This window comes from Trachemys scripta, chromosome 1, assembly GCF_013100865.1.
Source record: "Trachemys scripta elegans isolate TJP31775 chromosome 1, CAS_Tse_1.0, whole genome shotgun sequence".
NCBI lineage: Eukaryota > Metazoa > Chordata > Testudines > Emydidae > Trachemys > Trachemys scripta.
The window spans coordinates 158,687,754-158,710,540 of NC_048298.1; the positions used below are offsets into that span (position 1 = coordinate 158,687,754).

At 42.3% G+C, this 22,787-nt stretch overlaps 2 protein-coding genes across 2 annotated transcripts in view; one reads left to right on the forward strand and one right to left on the reverse strand.

Annotated features, from left to right (window-relative positions):
- Positions 1 to 14,759: 14,759 nt before the first annotated feature.
- Positions 14,760 to 19,460, reverse strand: LOC117888103 (CGG triplet repeat-binding protein 1). Its single transcript, XM_034791207.1, has 2 exons — positions 19,258 to 19,460; positions 14,760 to 17,857 (listed from the first exon to the last, which is right to left on the reverse strand). Exon 2 carries the CDS (start codon positions 17,839 to 17,841, stop codon positions 17,338 to 17,340), a length of 504 nt encoding a protein of 167 aa, XP_034647098.1. The 5' UTR covers positions 17,842 to 17,857; positions 19,258 to 19,460; the 3' UTR covers positions 14,760 to 17,337.
- Positions 19,461 to 19,863: 403 nt separating this feature from the next.
- Positions 19,864 to 22,787, forward strand: part of ZNF654 (zinc finger protein 654) — a 59,879-nt gene continuing 56,955 nt past the window's right edge. The window contains exon 1 of the mRNA XM_034791135.1: positions 19,864 to 20,037. Within this exon, the coding sequence (XP_034647026.1) occupies positions 19,906 to 20,037 (132 nt within the window). The 5' untranslated portion in view covers positions 19,864 to 19,905. The remainder of the gene's footprint in view (positions 20,038 to 22,787) is intronic.

The following is a 22,787-nucleotide window of genomic DNA, read 5'->3' on the forward strand; positions in this document are numbered from 1 at the left end:
CTGTAGGTATGCTTGCATCGGAGGCACTAGAACATGGCTGTGTGCCCATCACATTTAAAAGTGAGAAAGACAGTGCGGGGGCAGGGAATTGGGGAGAAGGAGCGGGGGATGAAGGGGGGACAGGGCCACAGCTCAGGTTCCGGTGCCCCCCCCCCCCCACACACACACTTTTAGGAGCTTCCGCCACTTCTAGCTTGTGCCCTTGCACTACTGAACTGAGAACTTTGTAGCAGTGGCCTTTAGGCCACACATGCGCTATGCCTCCTTGGGCCATGCCATGAGGCTAGCCAGCATGCACGGGCAAGGCCCCCTGCCCCTTAATTCCTTCTCTACCACAGAGTCATTGACAAGAACTCTGAAGTAGAGGGGAGGAGGGTGGGTTGTGGAGCGCTCGTAGGGACACACATCTTGAAGAACTATTGTTACTGCAAAAGGTGAGTAACTTCTTGCAAAGTCAAGCATTCAGTTTAGGAAATGACAGAATTAAGGTTGCCTGTGCAACTTCAGTTTGGCTCCCTTGTACATATGCATAATGATACAGTCTATAATCACATGAGCACATGCTACCATTTTCCCCTGCTCTCACTTCCAACAGCCAGAGGCCCCCAGAACACAGAAACATCAGTTATATACATCAGCCCCTGAGATGGAATGTATTCACTTGTTCTGTGAAGATGAAATAGGCATTGTCCAGTCACACGTCGGAGCTGTGAAGGGATGGAGCATGAACATAAGAGTCACGAACGTTAACATCCAAGGTCCATCTAGTCCAATAACTTGTCTCTGACAGTGGCTAGAACCAGAAGATTCAGAGAAAGGTGTAAGACCCCTGCAGTATCAGATATGAGATAATCTGTCTGCCCCACATAGGCTCATCCTGGTCTCTAATAATTAGAGATTACTTTAGACCCTGAGGCATGGGGTTTAAAATCCCTTCCAAACATTCATTGACATTTAATTATAACAACTCCACAGATTCTTAATATCCATATAAATATTCAATCTCATTTTAACTCTTGCTCAATTCTTGGCCACAATGACTTCCTGTAGCAAGGAGTTCCACCATTTAATCACACATGTGAGAAAGTATTTCCTTTTTATCTGTTTTGAATTTCCCTTCTTTTATTTCCACTGTATTCCCACTGTTCTTGTGTTATGACACCAGGAGAACAGATGTTCCCTGTCTAATGTCTCTAGACCATTCATTATTTTATATATTGTTAGTATGTCCCCTCTTATTAATTTCCTTTCTAAGGTGAACACTCAATGTTTCAATCTCTCTTCAGAAAAGTTTTTTTCCAGGCCCTTGATCATTTGTGTCTCTTTTCTCTGAACTCCCTCCAGTTCTGCAATATTTTTTTGGAGATAGGGTGATTGGAGATAGGGTGATTAGTGTTGCACACAGTTTCCAGATAAGGCAGCTCCACTGGTTTATATAAAGGCTTCTACTATTTCTGATAATATCCTTCATTCCATTTCTTATGCATTGTAACATCTTGTTTGCTTTTTTGACCGGAGCTGTGCATTGAGTAGAGGTTTTCATTGAGCTATCTACAGTGATGCCCTAGTCCCTTTCTTGGGTTGACACAGGTACTTTAGAACTTTGTAAGGCATATGAGTGGTTTAATTTTTTCTCTCAATGTGTTTTACTTTGCATTTATCAACCTTAAATTTCCTCATGCTCGGTAAAAATGGAATCTTCAGAGAATTTAGCTGCCAAATTATGACAAGATTCGGAGTGTGAACAGCAATTTCTCAGTGGCTTATAAATTGGCCCAGATTGAGTGAATTTTCACAGAGATGTCCAAAAGCATATTCCTGGCACCAGACCCTGCCCACCAAATTCAAGACATTGCTTCAAAGCATGGGGGTGCACGAGCTCCTCAACTAAACAATTGTAAGAATTTTTTTAACATGGGTAAAACAACTTATTTTTTTCTAACCTCAGTCTCAAAACCAACAGAACTATTTTAGCTGAAACTTCTCAAAAAAAAAAAAAAAATCAACCTGAGACAGATTCCCGGCATGAAAATTTCAGCCCAAACAGTTAAAGTTTTAGCATGGTTACAAGCAACTGAACAAACAGGGTCTTATAAGGGAAATTGTAAGGCAACTTTATCTATAAGCAGTACTGCCAGCTCTGCATATAATACCTTTATCAGCATGAAAAGACTGCTTTTTGTAGATGATGCACTAATGAAGATCTAAATCCAGAAAGGTGTTTCAAGGCAATCTTTCAATGATGAAAAAATAGCATAAAAGAGTTAGAAATAATACTAATCAAATATTTTAAAAGCAGTTTGCAAAATGTTCATGAAAAAAGTGCTTAGCTTAGTTTATTATGATTTATTGATCCATGTAATTTGTTGTTCATGTACATTTGAGGAATGTCCTGAAATATGGAATCTCGGTCCATCCTAAACAGGACCCATTTATTAAAGAGAACTACCATAGACTATGGACACACACGGCAGACTTCCACTTAGCTTAAATACTAGTTTTGTCTCTTGTCTACCAGGGACAGGACCCAATCTAGAATTCTGTGGCTCACAGAGACATCTAGTGACTGAATAATATACTGCAATTGCACATTATTACATGGGACAGAAAGACGTTAAGGAAAATGATCATGATCATGAAAATTCTAGGCATTTTAGTGTTAATGATTATTTATACTAGAAGTGTAATATTTGCTGTTCCTGTTTTATCATTGTTTTTCCTACTAAAGTTTAAGTTATCTAATTAGTGAGGAGAAATAATATAACTGAATGGTGTAGTGAATAACAACACCATTCAAATAGTGACTAGCCTGAAGTGAACAGTTGGCAAGCAACTCACAGCCTTAAAATTATTTGTCCAAACAATTCAGCAAGTAAAAGAGCAAAGCCTTTTGGGGCAGTTTTTGGACTTCATGAGTTCTTGACATTTGTATGATACGTTTTAGACAGGGTTTGACACCTTCTTTACCACTGAGCTATGTTTGGACCCTTTGAGTGCTATTGGGGGCTTGCTTTACCCCATTTGAAACAAAAAATCATTTTGGACCATTTCCTCATATTTTCATAAAACAATTAAACCCTTTTGGGCATTTCTGAGCACTTCTTGGACCTTTTCAAGAACTTTTGGTAGCTCTTAGGCATTGTACTCATACTCTGGGTACCCTTTTGGCTTGCTTTAGCTCACTTTTTTATGCTGTTTCAATGGTTTGGGAACTTCTTTGGATGATTTTTTTTTTCATGTTTAACCTTTAAGTAACTTGAGGAATGTTCTGCTATTAGGGGCATTTTGAAGGAGGGTTGGAGCTGGATTTGAGTTTGTGTTTGGAGACTGATTGAGGCTCTGTTTTTAATTTTTTTAGGGAACAGTGGGAGTCTCTTTTTCTTTGTGCTGTTTAGGGTGGTCTTCCAGGCTATTTTTGAAGTTTTTAGTGACTAGCATTTGGTCTTTTTGAACATCATCTGGACCCATGGAAAAGAAGCCCTCGAAGAATTCCACCATGATTTTAACAATTTCCATCCCACCATCAATCTCAGCCTAGACCAATCCACACAAGCAGTCCATTTCCTAGACACTACTGTGCTAATAAGCAATGGTCACATAAACACACCCTATATGGGAAACCTACTGACCACTATACTTACCTACATGCCTCCAGCTTCCATCCAGGACACACCACACGATCCATTGTCTACAGCCAAGCTCTAAGATACAAACGCATTTGCTCCAATCCCTCAGACAGAGACAAACACCTACAAGATCTCTATCAAGCATTCTTAAAACTACAATACCCACCTGCTGAAGTGAAAAAACAGATTGACAGAGCCAGAAGAGTACCCAGAAGTCACCTACTACAGGACAGGCCCAACAAAGAAAATAACAGAACACCACTAGCCGTCACCTTCAGCCCCCAACTAAAACCTCTCCAGTGCATCATCAAAGATATACAACCTAACCTGAAGGACGATCCATCACTCTCACAGATCTTGGGAGACAGATCTGTCCTCGCTTACAGACAACCCCCCAACCTGAAGCAAATACTCACCAGCAACCACACACCACTGAACAAAAACACTGACCCAGGAACCTATCCTTGCAACAAAGCCCGATGCCAACTCTGTCCACCTATTTATTCAAGTGACACCATCATAGGACCTAATCACATCAGCCATACCATCAGAGGCTCGTTCACCTGCACATCTACCAACGTGATATATGCCATCATGTGCCAGCAATGCCCCTCTGCCATATACATTGGCCAAACTGGACAGTCTCTACACAAAAGAATAAATGGACACAAATCTGACATCAGGAATCATAACATTCAAAAACCAGTGGGAGAACACTTTAACCTCTCTAACCACTCAGTGACAGACTTGAAGGTGGCAATTTTACAACAAAAAAACTTCAAAAACAGACTCCAAAGAGAGACTGCTGAACTTGAATTAATATGCAAATTAGATACAATTAACTTAGGTTTGAACAGAGACTGGGAATGGTTGGGTCATTACACTAATTGAATCTATTTCCCCATGTTAAGTATCCTCACACCTTCTATGGGTCATCTCGATTATCACTTCAAAAGTTTTTTTTCTCTTGCTGATGATAGCTCATCTCAATTGATTGGCCTCTTACAGTTGGTATGGCTACTTCCACCTTTTCATGTTCTCTATATGTATAAATATCTTCTTGCTGTATGTTCCATTCTATGCATCCGATGAAGTGGGCTGTAGCCCACGAAAGCTTATACTCAAATAAATTTGTTAGTCTCTAAGGTGCCACAAGTACTCCTGTTCTTTTTGCGGATACAGACTAACACGGCTGCTACTCTGAAACCTAGGTTATGGGCAGTGGGTTTTGGGGGCCCACATCTCCTGAACTGGGTAGTGTGTGTGGTTTTGGGAGTATTTTGGGGGTTGATTATTGGGTGGTATTTCTCAAGCCGATTATTGGGGATCACATTGGAACAGGTGACTAAGCTGACTGTGGAGGATCTCTCTGTGTGATGGCTTTTGCATCAACTTGTATGGGGGCTGGTATTTGATTATCTCTTTGAACCGCTTTGGGCAGTTTTTGGACCATCTGCCCATCCTGAGCATTTCTGGGCTTTGTTTTAGACTCTGACATTTTCTACATCTTTTGGGCCTCTAAACGTAAATGAATTAAGTGAATTTCTTTTAGAAAACAGCTTATGAAACACTAAAAGAGAAGGTTACTCATCCTGTGCAATAACTGAGGTTCTTCGGGATGTGTCTCTTTGGGTGCTCCACTGCAGGTCCAGCAGCACCCTTTGCACCTGGGATCGGGGATCTTCATCAGCAGGGCCCATCGGCCCACACGTGCACAGCTCCCGATCTCATGCCATGAGAGGGACATATATAAAATGCTGTGCAGTCTGACTGCCCCACTCCCACACCCCCAGTTCCTTTTCAGCCACAGAGCTTATCTTTCAGCTCTGCAGCAAAGGGAAGGAGTGTGGGTAGTGGAGCACCTGTAGGGGGACACATCTCAAAAATCCTCACCACTGCATAGGGTGAGTAACCTTCTCTTCTTCTTCAAGTGATGTCCCTATGGGTGCTACACTGTGGGTGACTATAAAGCAGTGCCCCTCATTGGAAGGCTGGGGCTTCGGAGCAGCATTTACTGTCGATGATAGGACAATGTGTCCTAGCAGAGTATCTGATGCGGCGTCCTGAGTAATGGAGTAGTGACAGCTACAAGTGGCTGCGGATGCCCATGTGGCTGCTTTGCAAATGTCAGCAATCAGGACATTGTTGAGAAAGGCAATCAAGGTGGCTAGAGAGCAAGTGAAATGTGCTTGAGTTCCAGGAAGAGGTTGTTTATTGTGTAGTTGATAGGACAGGTGTATACACTGTTAGATCCACTTGGAAAGGCATTGCTTAGAAATGGTAGTGCCTTTCAGTCTTTCAGCTGTTGAGAGGAATAAGTGTGGCAATTTTCTGAAAGGTTTAGTTCTGTCCAGGAAGAAAGCTAATGCTCGTCTGATGTCCAGGGTGTGCAACATTGCCTCCTGTTGGTTGCTGTGTTAGTTTGGAAAGAAGCACGGAAAGTGAATAGGTTGATTTAGCTGGAAAAAGGATGGCACCTTGGGTAAAAATTTGGGCTATGGACATAGTGTAACCTTGTCTTTATGAAAAAATTGTCCACAGGGGTATGCCATACCGTGCTCCAATTTCACCAACCCACCGGGCAGAGGTGCTAGAGACAAGAAAAGCTGTTTTCATAGATAAATGGACATTAGGAGCATATTGCCATTGAGTTGAATGGAGGTCTAGTAAGAAAGCATATGATAAGGTCAGAGTCCCAAGCTGGAGTTGGATCCCATAGGGTAAAGATTTTGGAGGTCCTTCAGGAATAGTTTCATGAGTGGGTGGGTGAGGACGGAGTGGCTATCTATCTCCTAGTGGAAAGTCATGATGGTTCCCAAATGCACACAAATGAAGCTTCTGGATAACCCCAATTGTTAAGGTGTCAAATATAGTCCAGGATAAGTAGTAATGGAGTGCTTGTTGCCTTGACCTGATTGGAGGTGCACCAGGATTGGAATCCAGTCCTATTGTGGAGGTAAGTGCATCTAGTCGTATCAGACCTGCTGTTCAAGAGTACTTATTTAACTGCTTCTAAACAGGTTATTTCTGAGTCCTGGAACCATGGAGGAGCCATGATTTCAGGTGGAGCAGCTTGGATTGGGATAGAGGATGCATCCTGTGAAAGAAGTTGCAGAGTCGGACGGAGAGAGATTGGCAGGCATACCATCATGTGAATGACGTAAGTATAGCAGATCTGTTGTGGCCATGGCGGAGCTATAAGGATGACATGGGCTCAGTCCCGTGGGATCTTGTGGAGTACTCAGAACAGAAGGGGGAAGGGAGGAAAGGCATAGAGTAGCAGCGCATCCCATTTGATGAGGAATGCATCTGATCTGTGTCCTAAGCCCGCTCTTGAGCAAAATTGAGGGCAGTGGCCATTCTCCGGTGTGGGAAAGAGATGTATGGTGGAGAATCCCCAGTGGTTGAAGATGTGCTGAAGGGCTAATATATCTAGTTCCCACTCATGATCGTGGAAGAATCTCCTGCTTAATGAGTCCATGGTAGTATTCTGGATCCAGGAAGGTATGTGGCTGAGATGGTGATGCTGTGTTGGATACACCAGTTCTATAATTTCATTGCCTCCAAACACAGAGAATGGGAACTCACTCTGCCTTGTCTGTTGATGTAGAATATGCAGGCAATATTGTCCATCATGATTCTGATAGTACAATGTGCGATCAGTGGGAGAAAGCATTGGCAGGCATTGTGGACTGCTCATAGCTCTAGGAGGTTGATGTGTAGGGCGGATTCGGTTAAAAACCCCCAACCCTTGATAATTACCAAAGCTGAGTATGGCTCTTGAGTGACACAGCGGCAGGCTTCCGGTAGCCAAATCTTCCATCTGCCGGTGGGGACCGCAAGATGTATCCAGAGGGAAAGTCCAAACAAGTCCCAAAAGAGTCCAACTACCTCAAACTTTTCCCCCTTATTTATACATTAGTAATAGAGTGGCATATCCCTTAAAGAAAACTTGTCAAGTAAGCAGTTTCAATGGTCAAGCAAGAGGTTCCTTCTGATTATTGATTAACCAATCAATGGGTTTTTCCAGAGTTTTCAGCCTTGAGGCCCCAATAGACATTCCTGGGGCATATCCTGCTCTCCTAAAATGCATGTATCAGCAAATTCAACACAATTCTTACCAGGAAGGACGCGGGGTCAAGCTGCCCTTTCTGTGGCACCCAAAACCTCATCCCCTCCTCCCTTGGTCAAGCTGAGATTGCTGACTAGGCTGCTTTTAGCAATAAGCCATAGTGGTTTCAAGAACTTTACTGGTTTGCCAAAATCTCCCCGTACAAGCTGGAAACATGTCCTGGCTAAAACTTGAGGGCAGATTCTCTCCTTGAATACAAAATCAACTATAAACTCCCATGTTGCACAGTTGTTAGTGTAGATTTCTCTAGGTTTACATGAAGGCTGAGGCTCAAGAAAAGATCCATTGTCATTTGGACAGCATAAAGGGCATTGGTTTTGGATGTGGCCTTGAGGAGACAGTCATCTAAGTATGGAAAGATGACAATGCCCTCTTTGCGTAGGTAAGCAGCCACTACCATAAGGATATAGAGCACATGTGAGAGGCTGTCGAGACTCTGAAGGGCAGTACTTTGTATTGAGAGAGATCAATCCCCATAATGAATCAGAGGAACCATATATGGGTAGGGTGTATTGTGATAAATAAATAATGGGAGTACAAACCCTTCCCTCTGTGCTGGGATGGGACTGGCTTTATGGCTCCCAGTTGCAGAAGGTGATTTATATATTCTCATAGTACGGGTTTGTAAGAAGGGACTCTGAAGGGGGACTGGGAAAGAGAGGGATTATCCTTCCTTGATGATCTCTAGGACCCACTTGTCCGAGGTAATTAGCTGCCATGATGGAAAGAAAGGGGCTGGACTGTCGCCAGATTGCTGGGATGTCAGAGATGGTTGTTGTGACTGGAACAGGATGAGGCTTTTCGGGGCCTCAACCACCCCTTCAAAATTGTTGTTTGGTTGAACGTGCATGAGAGGTAGCCCCTTGAGCAGTCGTATATCTCCACTTGGTAGGGGGTTTCTGTCAACGGTGTTGAGTATCGTAGCGTCACTGGAGAGTGTATTATGGTGGTCAGGGTCATGAGGGAAGTTGGTATTTCCCCAGGCATCTCTTTGGCACTGGTGTGTAAATACTGAGAGAGCGGAGAGTTGCTTGAGAGTCCTTAAGGGAGTGTGGAGATTCATCCGTACGCTCCACAAATAATTTGGGACCTCCAAACAAGAGGTTCTCAATGGTGGTTTATACCTCCTTAGTAAGGCCAAAGCGGTGCAGCCATGACACTTCTCTCATGACTACAGCAATTGTGATGGAGTGGGCAGCAGTATCCACAGAGTCCAAAGAGCCTTGTAAAACTGTACAGGCCGAGAGGTGTCCTTCAGACACGAGGGCCTAGAGTTGATCTTTTTTGTCCTGAGGAAGGTCTTGGTAGGAAAGTCTGTATTTTAGAATAGTTCAGATAATTGTATTTGTTCATGAGAGTCTCATAATTGGATATTTAGAATTGTGGATAGTGAGACTGTGTAGAGGATGACTTTTGTGCCAGTCCCATGTATGAGGGTGTAACGTAGTACTCCTCCACCTCTGCATCGCTGGGGAAGGATGTCCCTCTCCCAGGCAGAGAATGCATTTTAGGTGACCATCAATTACCAGAAAGGCATCCTGGCAGGAAATGCTCCTCTTAAACCCAGGCAATCTGGGCATAAGGATGAGGGGAAAAGCTTCCTAGTCAGGAAAGGCAGGAAGTGGGAAAACGAAAACCTAAGCTATAAACTAATGGAAACGGAAAAACAATTTTTTTTTATTCAGGAAGAGGACAAGAAAGGAAGAAGTAACTATTAAACTACACTAAAACTAACAGGTAAGGCACTATCTAACAGGTCAAAAGGAGAAACAGGCTCTGCTGCAGATTCCGTCCCAGACCAAAGGCACTAGAGAAGAAACCGGGAGGGTGGTCAGACCGCACAGTGCTATATCTATGTCCCGCTCATGGTATGAGATTGGAAGGTGAGCATGTGCGGTCCAACAGGCACTGCTGATGAAGATCTCCGAACCCAGACGCAGGCGGAGCTGCCCCACCTACAGTGGAGCACCCATAGGGACATTACTCAAAGAAAAAGTATAAGTTCTTCTTCAGTGGCATCCATCTCCAAAAGGGGGTAAATATTTCTAGTTCAATATGTCGTAGGCTAGTTCTGAGATGGTTTATTTAAAATGCATACATTAGAGAGAAAAAGAGTAATATGAAGAGTGTAATTGAATAAGGGTGAAGGATCACCATGAAAATGAAATTAGTGTTGTTAGGGATGAAAAAGATTATATATAGGCATGGAAGGATTAGCTTTTTATTGGCAAATGTCAGTAAACATCAGTTTCACCATACACACACAAACTGACACAAAATATTTCCATTGATAACAACAGAAATTTACAGATAGGCAAAGTAAGAAAAATGCTATTTGAAAACATATTAGAGTTTGATTTAAGGATATTTATTGCATATATTTTGACATATGTTTTAAAGGCAGCAGGAAGGGCTGATGAGGCACTAACCTATCTTTGATTGGTTCATGATTGGCTGAAATATCTGCTCAATTTACGAGTGGATGAAGTTAATCTTTAGTAGACTTGGGTCATGGGGTATGAGCAGCTTTTGGCAGGACATGTGAAGAACCAAATTGCCCCAGATCACAAATCTTTTCCACATGGAATTACATGTTATTTTGTAGGTGGCTACTTCTGGCCAGGAGTACACATATCACCTGCCTGGAGATACTTATGAATCTGGATCTTTATTCTTCATCTTGTCTAATTACTATTTTTAATGAGACAAGGTAGGTGAGGTAATATCTTTTATTGACCCAACTTCTGTATTGTGGTATGCAGTGTAGTTGTAGCCAGGTCAATCCCAGGATATCAGAGAGATAAGGTAGGTAAGGCAGAAGTTGGTCCAGTAAAAGATACTGCCTCACCCCTTGTCTCTCTAATATCCTGGGACTGACATAGAATATCAAGGTTGGAAGGGACCTCAGTAGGTCATCTAGTCCAACCCCCTGCTCAGGGCAGGACCAATTCCCAGACAGATTTTTATTACCCCAGTTCCCTAAATGGCCCCCTCAAGGATTGAGCTCATAACCCTGGGTTTAGCAGGCCAATGCTCAAACCACTGAGCTATCCCTCCCCCACTAGACTGCACACTATTTTTAACATTTATAACAGACCTAAATTCAGGAATTTAGACTTAACTCACTCAGTGTTCAGTTGAGATGGAGGTGATGCTTCAGGGACTGCTTCTGACAGTAGGAGGAGGAACCTATATGTTGGGATTCTTGCCAACACCTCTTTCCACTCGCCTTTCCAAGAAGTCAGTTCGATCCAGACTTCATCACTCAGATATCTTTATTTGGCATACAGCAAAGCTATGCTGAGTTGATCAGACTCAAGCGTACGGGGTGGGTATAGGGCAATCCATACATCTAAAGATACACAGGAAACCTCTTCTTTTATGTACATTTACACACTACATTGCATATACATAGCTTGGTTACTTAGGGATCATACAATCATACACACTTAGGGATTGGCTTGGTTACTTTGTAGGAACCAGTCCCTGTTATAGCATGCTCAATAGAAGCACTGTCCATGCACAACTTTCTCTGTACCTCATCTTGTGTTCTAGGCTTATCTTGTCTATTATAAATGCTTCCTTGAGTGTCTTCCCTTATCTTAGCTAGTACAGACATTCTGTCTCTTAGCTTACCAACCCATTAACGTATCCTAATTAGCAAAGCCATTCTGTTTCCAGGTTGCTGATTCAGTTACCTCCCTAATCCTGTCTCCTAAGAAATGAGACCTCACCCATGTCATTACGTATGTCAAGCCAGGCCTACCTTCCACTGTTTTTGGTTTCCTTTTTTATATTGCAGTTTGTTTTATTTGCATTGTATTATTGTTTTGCTGCAATTTTATCACCCAGCAAAACTGCAATATTTGTAATTTTTTGAAGCACTATAATAACCAGGCTTAAAGTATGCATCAGCGTGCACAAATTCACCTCCTCTGGTATAACTACCAGCCTGTAATCCCACATTATGGAATGGCTTTCATAGAATCATAGGACTGGAAGGGACCTCAAGAGGTCATCTAGTCCAGTCCCCTGCATTAATGGCAGGACTACGTATTATTTAGTATTATAAGTATTTGCTCTTAAAGCATTCTTTTGTAATTTTAACTTTGCTTTTATTTTAATTACATTATGAAAAACTGGTACAAAATATAGAAATCTTTCCATTTATCACCAGATGAAACAGAACATAGGCTAATTAAAATAACATTTCCTGGGTTTGACCAGAAGTGGTCTGCTTCAGCCAATGCACAATACTTGTTCTTACCAGGCCTACACTATGATGATAACGGGGAGGTAGGACTTTTTATAAACATGGATGAAACATCTGATTCATAGGTCCTTGCATAGGCACTCAAATAGTTAAACTGCATTAGAACAGTCATGGGATTATGTAGCAAATTGTGAGATTCTTATAGTGGGGGATCTGCAAAAGGGTTGCCACATGACGATGTCCTTTACTTGTCAGTAACAGTTCTAGCCTCTGTGCCATCTGGATTTCAGGATTCCAGAGACAGGCCACTGCCTTTCCTTGACACTGAACTGCAGCAACTTCTGAATATTTTATTCATCCCCAGACATATATACATCTAGTGATTCTTGTTTGTTCTATATTTAACTTTATAATTTTATAAATAGCATTACAAATGAAGAAATGTAAGTATTATACGATAATGCAGTTTATACATAAATGTGTTTGTTTACTGAACGAAAGGACTATATCTATGGCCTATTACTATAATATCTGAGCACCTCTTAATCTTTAATATAGTTATCCTCACAACACCCATTATCACCATGTTACACCTGCAGACTGAGGCATGGAGAGAGACTATGTGACTTTTGGCAGCCCTGGATCCAATTCCATTCCTAGGCTAGCACCCTAATCACTGGGATGTCCTTCCTCCTTGAACATCAACTTGTTGTGAAACAACTCTTTCCATGCCATTTTGACTTAGTATAAAATCTTCAGTTTTAAACACAGGCATAAGAGGGCCTCTTTAGTAATCACTTCAAGCTTTCTGTGACTCAAGATGGTGCATTCAAACAGCTGGTAATGTAAACTTTTTTTTTTGCTTAAAACATTTATTGAATTCAACACACAACTTTAAAATTTTACACAGACAACGAGTGCTCAGGTTACATGCTCGAGCAAATAAAAGTTAGCAATGAATACAACGTGAACACAATAAACAAGGACTATTTCTCACTGCCAGACTTCCAGAGACGTTCTGAAAATTAGGTCAATATGGTATCAAACAACCAGGGCTGGAGTGCTTCACTGTTCAGTTCCATAGAAGCAGTAAAAAAATAAAATAAAATAAAATAAACCCTGACTAAAATAATCCTTTTCAGGCTAATGAGTTTTTCTGGCATGAGAATGTCCAACACTTTGCAGAACCAAGTCTCTCTTTTAATTGAAAACCAGTCTCTCTCCATCTATGCAAAATGTTTCATGATTCCTATGAACTAATGACCAGCCAAATTAGAGGTTTCTACATGCTTTTAAAATAATTAGAGCTTAAAAAAAAAAAATCAAGAACTTGGGTGACACACAAACTGCCTGAACAAACTACAATAAACCTGGTGCATAAACTCACCAATGACTGTGAAACATGGAATGTTGTTTTTGCCCACCTTCTTACTCTGAAAATTGGCTTTTAAAAATGCATTTCAAAGTAGTGTCCGGATGCCAATTAGTTAATCTAGCTTATTTACAAGGTTAAAAAAACAACAACCATAATCAGCAAATATTTTAACAGTGGCAAAGCCATTTGCAGCAGGCCCCCAACTCTACCATATTAGAGGTAATTGAAAACTTGAAGTTTCTACTACCACACCCATTGACTAAGAGCTCTCTCTGCAGGAAGCATTTGGAAAAATAATGCGGATTTCTTGTAAAAGTAAGGAAAACCCACGGGATTTTTAAATAAACTATTTCATTAAATACACCTCTACCTCGATATAACACAAATTCGGATGTAACGTGGTAAAGCAGTGCTCCAGGGGGGCAGGGCTGCGAACTCTGGCGGATCAAAGCAAGTTCGTCACAACGCAGTTTCACCTATAACGCGGTAAGATTTTTTGACTCCCGAGGACAGCGTTATATCGAGGTAGAGGTGTACTGAAATCCTAGGATACAGTCTATTATTTATGAAAGTTAGAGATGAAGTTTTGATTGAAATTTTCCCGCAAAATCTGACCATGACAAAGTTGCAGGGGTTTTCTGGGATTTTGCATGGGACGCATTTCTAATTTTAAAAGAAAACAAGTGTCTCACAGGCATTTTGGATTGTTTAGAATTACATAAGAAACAGAATAAATTAACTCACCACGTGCCTGTCACACTTACTTTGTCTCGACTCAAATTTGCCTGGAATGCCAATTGTATTTTTAATGTTTTGTTTATGAACACTTGCCATAACAAACTGATGTCTGGTATTTCTGAAACAAAGTTTCGAGAGAGAAAAATTATTATCATTTTTCCACTAGTACAGCTAGTGAAGCTCAAGAAAGGTTTCACTATACAGCCCCCATTATCTCATATAGATAGTACGTGCCTTGTATTTAACATGTCTATTTATTCTTTCATAACACCTGCTGTATTTCAATTATTATCTGGGACATTATTTGTGAAATCTTAATGACACCAAGATATCTGGAAAACCCTAAGGTTTGTTACAAGGGCTGTGCTGCTAGCACTGACTTTAGATTAAAAAGAAAAATTGGCACTGAAGTATTCTAGAAAGCCTGTGAAGAATTACATCAAACTTGTAAATTGATATAATTGAAGTCTAATTTTAGACCAGATTTTTATCACTTTATAAAGATAAATATAGGGTTTTAAAAGGCTGACATCAAGTGTATCTTAATCATATTACTAATGCTTTATTTTCTATTATTTGTAGTAATCTCCTTAGATACTTGAAAAACAACATAATTTATTTACCAAAGTTGCCTGTCATTTTTTATTTCTTCTAACACAAGAGTGAAGCGGCCTTTTTTGTTTTGTTTTATTAGTCTGTGTACCAACATGCTTAATCATAATGCTAGCATAGCTTTTTGAAGAGGGTTTATTAGTTTGATAGTAGAGAGCAGAGAAAAACATTTCTGTTTAGGTCTTTTGTAAAGCGACTTTAATATCAACAATAGCCTGTAAAATTATTAAAAAACATCAAGGCCAGAATTAGTCATCTCAAACTAGTACATAAAATAGCACTTTCTTGTTTTAATGGAAGACTGATTTCAAAAATTCATACTCAAGCTGTTTCCTCAATACTCACAACTGTTTTCCCTTTGTGATTCAACCCTAATACAACTGTATGGATGGAGTACAAAACTAATTCAAAGATATCTAACTTTGATTAATGAAATGCAGATAGCATGACTCCACTGAAACAAGAAGAGGAGCTGTCATGGAAGAACACAATTTTTTAACATAGAAAAGGCTATTGGCAGTGGTAACTTATACTCATGTGTCTTAAGAGGATTTATATGAAACAGTACCAGCCCTACGCAATGCATGATCCTAAGCACATCCCATAGCTAGTCACACTTGTGAAGGCAAATTGAGACATCCAAGATCAAGAGAAAGATTTCCACTACTATTTCTATCTGAAGTCCTAAACCAGCAATTGATATTGAATGGGCAGATTGCTTTAACTGTGTCGAGCCTCACTGGCTTCAATGGGGCTCAGCACCGGTGCAACGATTTGCCTGCATACTATTCATTTAGTTTGCTGTGTCTATACAAATACACCTCGCACAGCAGGCAACCAGTTGCAAGAAAGAAATGATTAAATTGTGTGAATACACTTTGAGCCATTCATCTGACAAGTTCTTTAAGATTGCATAAAAATAGTCAGCATTAAACTGTTTCCTCTCTTCAAGCTGATGTGTATTTTAAACTACCGAGAACTGCAGAAACCAACCAAATTAATAGCAGGCTAGTCTGTGTCCCTCTACAACTCCACCTGTAAGCACTATTAGTTAATGCTACTGTCAGCACCCTAAAATGAAATGGGCAAAATGAAGAAAAATGAGAAATATAGTGAAAACCGAGAAAGGGAAAAAGCAGCAAAATAGGAGGAACTAAACCTGCGAGACAGAACACTTATGGTGAGTGGAAGGCATGCTGCACTGCCTAGGAGATGCTCAGCACCTCACAGAATCACAGCAAAGAGGAGGCAGGCAGAAAAGGCAGTTGTGTTACTTGCCTCTGCACAATATTCTCTCTCCTCACCCAAGAGCTTTTTTGGACACTAAAGTTGAGTGGGCTACCACCATACTTAATTTAGGCATAATACTCAACTCCCCCAAAAAGATGTGAAAAGGGTTGAGAATTACACAATTTAGAGAAAGAAACACACATTACTGATATACAGTAAGTCACTTTTTTTATGATCCAGTGAAGATGGCACTGGATTGGAAAAGGAATTGTAACCCAGGTAACACTTATTCTACTGTTGCATCCTTTTCGGTACACTTACCTCATAGTTACACTACATGAACTATTTGTCATCAACAGTAACTGTTTTAAAAACACATTTAGGTCACTTAGTCTGCGACAAGCAAAAGACCCAGGAAAAGGATATGAGTGCAAGAGCTTAAGTGACCCCATACTCAAGTAGGACTCTTGAACTGCTACTCCCATGTCCTGATCAGTTCCAACTGGGTTCTGGTTTATAGCTAACAGATTGAAAAGAAGATGTTCTGCTTCTGCTGTCATGCTAGGAAAACACACAGCAAACTGTATTATTAGGGATCGTGACCAGGCATGTGTTTCATAGGCCAGCAGCTGCACAAGGCACCTTGCTCAAAGACACTAGTCTCTCAGCTTACTATAAGGAGACACATTGAAACTGCAAGACAGTGAATTTAAAACCGAGATAAGAAACTGCTTTTTCTTTTATGCAATGCGTAACAAACCTATTGAACTCCCTGCTTTAAGAGAAAAGTGAAGCCATAATTAGGTATTTAGATAGACGAGAACATCCAGAGTTACGTTAGATAGGATAAAAGAGTTTTTTAAAAGGATGTAAGTCCCCATGCTGCAAGGCATAAGTCAACCTCTACCAGCGGTTAGAATTTGCTTCTGTGGGCAGGTTATTATGTAACTGGCCATTATACGACTTTTTGCACGCTAACAATACAAGTCTTATTCCTGGTCATTGACAGAGACAGAATACTGAACAAAGATGGTCAATATGTCTGATGTAGTAAAGTAATTCCTACTGTTTGGTCCTTTCTTGTGTAATGAAGATGTCATGTTGGTGATTGAATTGGCATGGAAAGTCCTCCATGCACACGTGAGTGTTTGTTAATGGCACAGTTATGGTTGGCCTTTACATAGATGTTCCCTATCTTGAAAATGAGTTCTGAATCACAGTGGATATAAACTCTACAGTAGGGTTATCAAGAGTCTGTGGCACATCATTAATTTTGGTGATAGATTGTCATGTCTACAGTAATATAAAATAAACTGTAAAACCAATATATAACAGTGTATGCATGAATATAAAAATAAACCACACCATCAATATGTAACTTTAATACGCCATCCCCAAAATAGTTATCTTCTCAACAGTCTTCCATACTGAGGAGTTGGTTCTCATTCTCATATCCATCAGGCAGGTACGTTTTCCTTAACTGATCTGACTGCGGAATGGAACTACCATTCTTCACATGGCGAGACAGGAAAGCTCGCACCGATGGATGGTCAGCTTTCTCAAGTGGGATGTTAGCTTCCAAGCACATCTTCACAAAGTCCTGGATGACATTGATTTTCTCTGTCTGAGTAGCACTGTTGCATTGGAGAGAAGCAGTCAGAGCCCTCGGCTTCTTTCTGACACTCTGCTCTTCAAACTCTGCCTTCCTCTTTGTATGAGTTTTAGACTTGAGATGGTCATTGATTGCAGATTTGCGAACATGATTCAGGACCATATTGCAGGAAGTACAGAACAATTTCCCTCCATCTTCATGCAGTTCACTCCCAAACTCGGTTACACGATCCTGAGGGGTCACGTACAAAGCTGTCTTAGAACGGTTATGGGAAGGAGTAGCTTTCACTCCAAGTCGCTCCATTGTTGTTTTCACTAAGCTACTTTTAAAAAACAAGAGAAATACATATCAGATTCATGTAAGTCAAGTGTCCAAGGCTCCACATTTATATATCTAGATGTATTTTATTCACTTTAGACATAACTGTGTGCAAAATATTGTACATGCTAGATATGACCACCAGGAAGACAATGTGAGAGAAGTGTACTTAAGAAACTACATATAAAAACTTCAAAATAATTTAGATATCCCATTCAACTATCCCACAGTAGGGGATATCTAAACTCTGAGGAATCCAGAGTTTTACTTATGATTCAGATTTGTTTGGTTAATAAGTCACCTTGAACAGCCTGTGGGAGACACAAGACCCTACAGCTATCTATTTTAAAATTTTTACACCAACTGGCTGACATGGTATTTATCTTGAACAACAGACAAATTTCCAGGAGCTGAGACAAAATTACATGAATAGAAGAATGTGTAGCCTCATGTCATGGTGAAAAGGTTTCTGTTGAGGCAGAAATTTCTCATGAACTAGGGTAAAATGTTCAGAAGTTTCTATAGCTGCAGAACGGACAGGACCCAGTTTGAAATAAATTAAAACTGCTCATCACTGGAAATTAGATGTGTACTTTAAGAAGAGATTTTTACTGTTCAAGAAATGTAGCTTCTTCCCAACTACTTTTATTAGACAAACATTGCACTTTGATGCCTAAGTGCTGTTTTGAGAGTAAACATTGCTTCATTCTGTTTACCTCCTTCGAATCAATACAATTTATTCCAGGAGATACATACTTCTCAAACTATGTAGTATTAACAAGACATTGCCAAATATTGCTAATGGAAACATTTGACCCTTTGTCAGAACTGATTTGAGAATATCCACCCCTTATCTGCTCATATCCCAAATATGTATGTATTTAAAGTAGAATCTGGGTTGAGTTTTAAGCAATTAGCAAACGGAAAGCCCTATTGATCATAGCATTAGAAAGGAACAAGCAACGCCTTGTGCTTTCACAGGGCCGCACTGAAATCACATTGCAAAAGTGGGGCCTAGGTTTTTCAAGTATGAGGTGATGTATCTCTGAGATGAATGCACAGCTGTTACCTCTGTTCGGCCTAAACCCTTCAAAATAACTCGTTTGCTGTTACGAAAGCAGCCGGTGTCTGGGGAGGGAGGAGAAACTGGAACAGGGGTTGTTAGAGCGATGATGTCCGGTTTTCGCTAACACCCACCCACCGGAACCCGCCCACGCTGCCCTTAGACCTATCACCCCGGACTGCAACTCACGCCCCCATTCTCTCCCCCCGCCCCCCGGCACCGTTCCCCGCCCAGCCGCGTGCCCCCCCCCCACCCAGGCCGGAGGCGGTGCCGATCCCGGCTCCCCGCGCAGGGCCAAGAGCGCAGCGCTCCCCCCTCCCGCCCCTGTCCCATCTTACCGCCGCAGGGCGGACGGGGCCCGGCCGGGCAGCCCCCGATCTCCGCCCCCTGGCCAGCGGGCCCTGCACAACCAGCGGCTGCAGCGATTTACCCACCCAACCAGCCGCGGTAGGCGGGACTTGGCAACCTAGCAACGTCTGCTCCAATCAGTGAGCTGTTAACCTAAAGAAAGATGCGAGGGACTGGTCGCCTTGCGAGATTGTAAAAAGATGAGCAAGCTTCCGTCCAATTACAAAGTTGGGGGCGGAAAAAATCTTATGGTTGAGAGCTCTTTCGTCCAATCTGAAGGGGGGAACTACTACTATGATGGACGGCTATAAAATCCAATCATATGTAGGAAAAAATGGACTTTAATTGATTGACTTCACTTCTTACCAATCACAAGGCAGAACCGAAGTAATGAAGATAGTTTCATCCAATCAAACGCAGGCGATCCGAGACAGGGCGAAAAGAGGAGTTAAGGGTGAGAGATCGTTGGCTGCTCTTTCCCCCTCCCCACCGTTAGCAGATGATTGGCACCTTCAGTAGCCCGTGAGATCGCGGCCGGTGGGAGGTGCCGGATGTGAGGTAATTGGCAAGGAGGCGGGCCATCCGGTGTGTCGGGGCGAGGGAGGGGGGCTCGGTACGCGCAGGGTGGCCGGAGCAGCATGGCGGAAGACGAGAGCGACCAAGAGTCGGAGCGGCTCGGCGAGGAGCTGGAGGCCATCGCGGGGCCGCGTATCCTCGCCGGGGTCTCGCCCGCGCTCAGTAGCCAGTATTACTGCCGCCGCTTCTGCCAGGTGAGCCCAGCCCCGCCCCCGGGCCGCTCCTCGCCCCTCCCCCAAGCCTGGGGGGTGTCTGGTTTCTTGGGGGCTGTTCGGTTCCCACGGGTGGGGGGAGGGCGGTTCGGTTCCTCCCTCGGGCCCGTCCGGCGGGTGTCGTCCCGTCCCCAGAGCGGGGAGCGCAGTCTCGCCCTCCCCCCACCGAGGGGTCGGTCTGGGGCCTCTGCCCGTCACCGGGGCCCCGTTTGGATCCGAGCCTTGGCTGTGGCTGGGAGCGGCCCCTCTCCCCGCCCTGTGTGCGGCCTCCTCCCGCGGCTGCCGGATCCCCCCCGCGGCTGCCGGATCCCCCCCGCGGCTGCCGGATCCCCCCCGCGGCCGCCGGATCCCCCCCGCGGCCTTCCCCGGTATCACGGGTGGGGTCGGAGGGTTGCGCTGGGCGCTCGAGGGCTGGCCGGGGCTCGGGCTCGGGTGTGTCTACGCTGGGGAAGTGAGGCCTGGAACAGGCAGGGGGGGGTGGTGGGAAGGGTCATGGGTCGGGGCACAGCGGGGGTGGGGAGCTGTACAGCCACCCCCAGGTTAGGCGTTGGTACCCCACACACACACACACAGCCCGAGAAATGGCAGCAGTTTTCTCCTGCGCTGGGGGCCAAACAGGTTGTGTGGCTTTTGTGTGACTTGGGGGTGTTTGGAGGCGGCGGGGAGATTTCTGACACTGACTGTCAATAGGAAACACCCGTCTACATGTAGTGTCTCTCCTCGCGTACTACCAGGGCCCTCCTCTTAACGCCTTTCATAATGGTGGGATTGCCTCCGACATTGAGCTTGAAGTGTGTTCCTGACTAGCTAACCAGAAAACTGCAGGTAGTTTTTCCTGTATGGTTTAATTGGACACCAGGCAGTACAATTGAGGAAGCATTGTCCCATTTAAGTGCCACCCAGCTAGCCATCTAGAATCTGGCCTAGAAAATTTCTGTGAATTTATTTCATTTCTAAACTTCTGACATACAGTTCCAGGAAATTTTTTGGGGGGGTCGTTTACCAAAGTACCATATTTTCTCAACAGATAGTGCCAGAATGCCAGATATTTTGTGTTTTCAGTAGTTTGCTTTCCTGTTATTTCGTTGAATGGGACACTAACTTGACATTGAGTGTATTGAAATTTAGACTAAGCTCTTTGGTTCAGGGACTGCCCATTTGTTCTGTGCTTGCACAGAGGCTAGCACGGCATGGTCTTGGTCCATGACTGTGAGTGCTGTGCGTTATGGTAGTATAAATAAATAACTAATGAGTTGAAAATAGTTTGGTAGTGGTTTTACAGCTACATTTCTGTTGTTCAAACATTTCTTTTCCCCTTTGTTGTGAGACACTCATATAAACATAAACTGCCAGTACACAATGTCAAAAGTACAAACTGAAAAATCTGTCAAATATTTCAGTTATAATAATTTGTTGCTTGCAACAATAGTAGGCAAAAATATTCAGACAGAAGTTGTGACTTTGAAATTGATGGGGTTTGTTAATTTTGACAGGGAATGGTATACTGCTTTGTCCAAGGATAGGGGTTTTGCTTTAAATCTTTCCAGTGAAACTTGTTTTGTAATGCACCCTTTTGCCTCAGGAAGAGGTGCTGGTGAGGTGATAGTTGTATATGCTAATCCCACCACCACCCACACAGAGATGAATTAATAGGCAACAGGAAGAGGCCAAGACCAGAGAGGGAAGTTGGATACAAAAATGTATAATCCATTTTATTAGCAATACAGTGTTTTAAATCCCCAAACAGTTGGGGTTTGCTGCAGTCCTGTTGGCTAGAGATTTTAACAAAACTTTTACACCCTCTTACTCTTCTGTTTGAAGAGTAGAGGTGGGTGCTAATTTTGAGTGTGTGAAGGATGCAGTTTTCTTCAGTCAGTATACAAATTTTCAATAATCCAAATAAAAGTGAGTGTCAGTAAAATTTGTTTTCATTCTATCGGATTTTTAATGTTGGCCAGATGAACAGTAAATGCACATTTGTGTGCTTATTCAAGGCATAATCCTTGGAGTCTTGTGAAAGTATCCTTGAGTCTCAAGGCTTGTTAGCATAAGGCAGTGGTTTTCACACTGGGATATGTGAGCTCTTGTCAAGAAATATGTGAAAAAAATCCTATACTGGTGGATAACACATTTTATTTAATAAGACTTGGCAATCCAATCTGATTAGGGTCATTACATATCTCACGTGGGGATACAAAGCGGACTACATTATTTGGAAAGGGTTACATAGCCTAAGAAGTTTGAAAACCACTGGCATAAGGGATTTCTATACTAGTGTAGCTGCATTATTCCAGACTCCCAACATAGAGGAGCTGCAGCTGTGTAAAGCAGGGTTTGCAGCTATGATTTATCATAGTTTGGAAACAGATTCAGTTGCATAGATAAAGCCCTATATTAAATCAATGCAGAACATCTATAGTGAGGTTTGCAGTGGTGCAAAAAGCCCTCAACCTCAGTCTGCATGCAGCAGAACTGCTCACTAATATAGAATGATTACATAGATGTATTTTCCCGTTACTACTTTTCTAGATCCCAATGACTTAGAATTATGTCTCAATTTGTTGTCTCCTTTTAAAACTAAGTCAAAAACATTCCATCTTGCTACTAAATGCTGTTTACTTTGTCATTCCTTTTCTCATTTAGATATTTTCTTCCTTCTCTAAACAATATCTTCTCTTCAGTCAGTTCAGAACCCATCGCAACATTCTAGGCTCCTGATCTGAGCTTTGTGC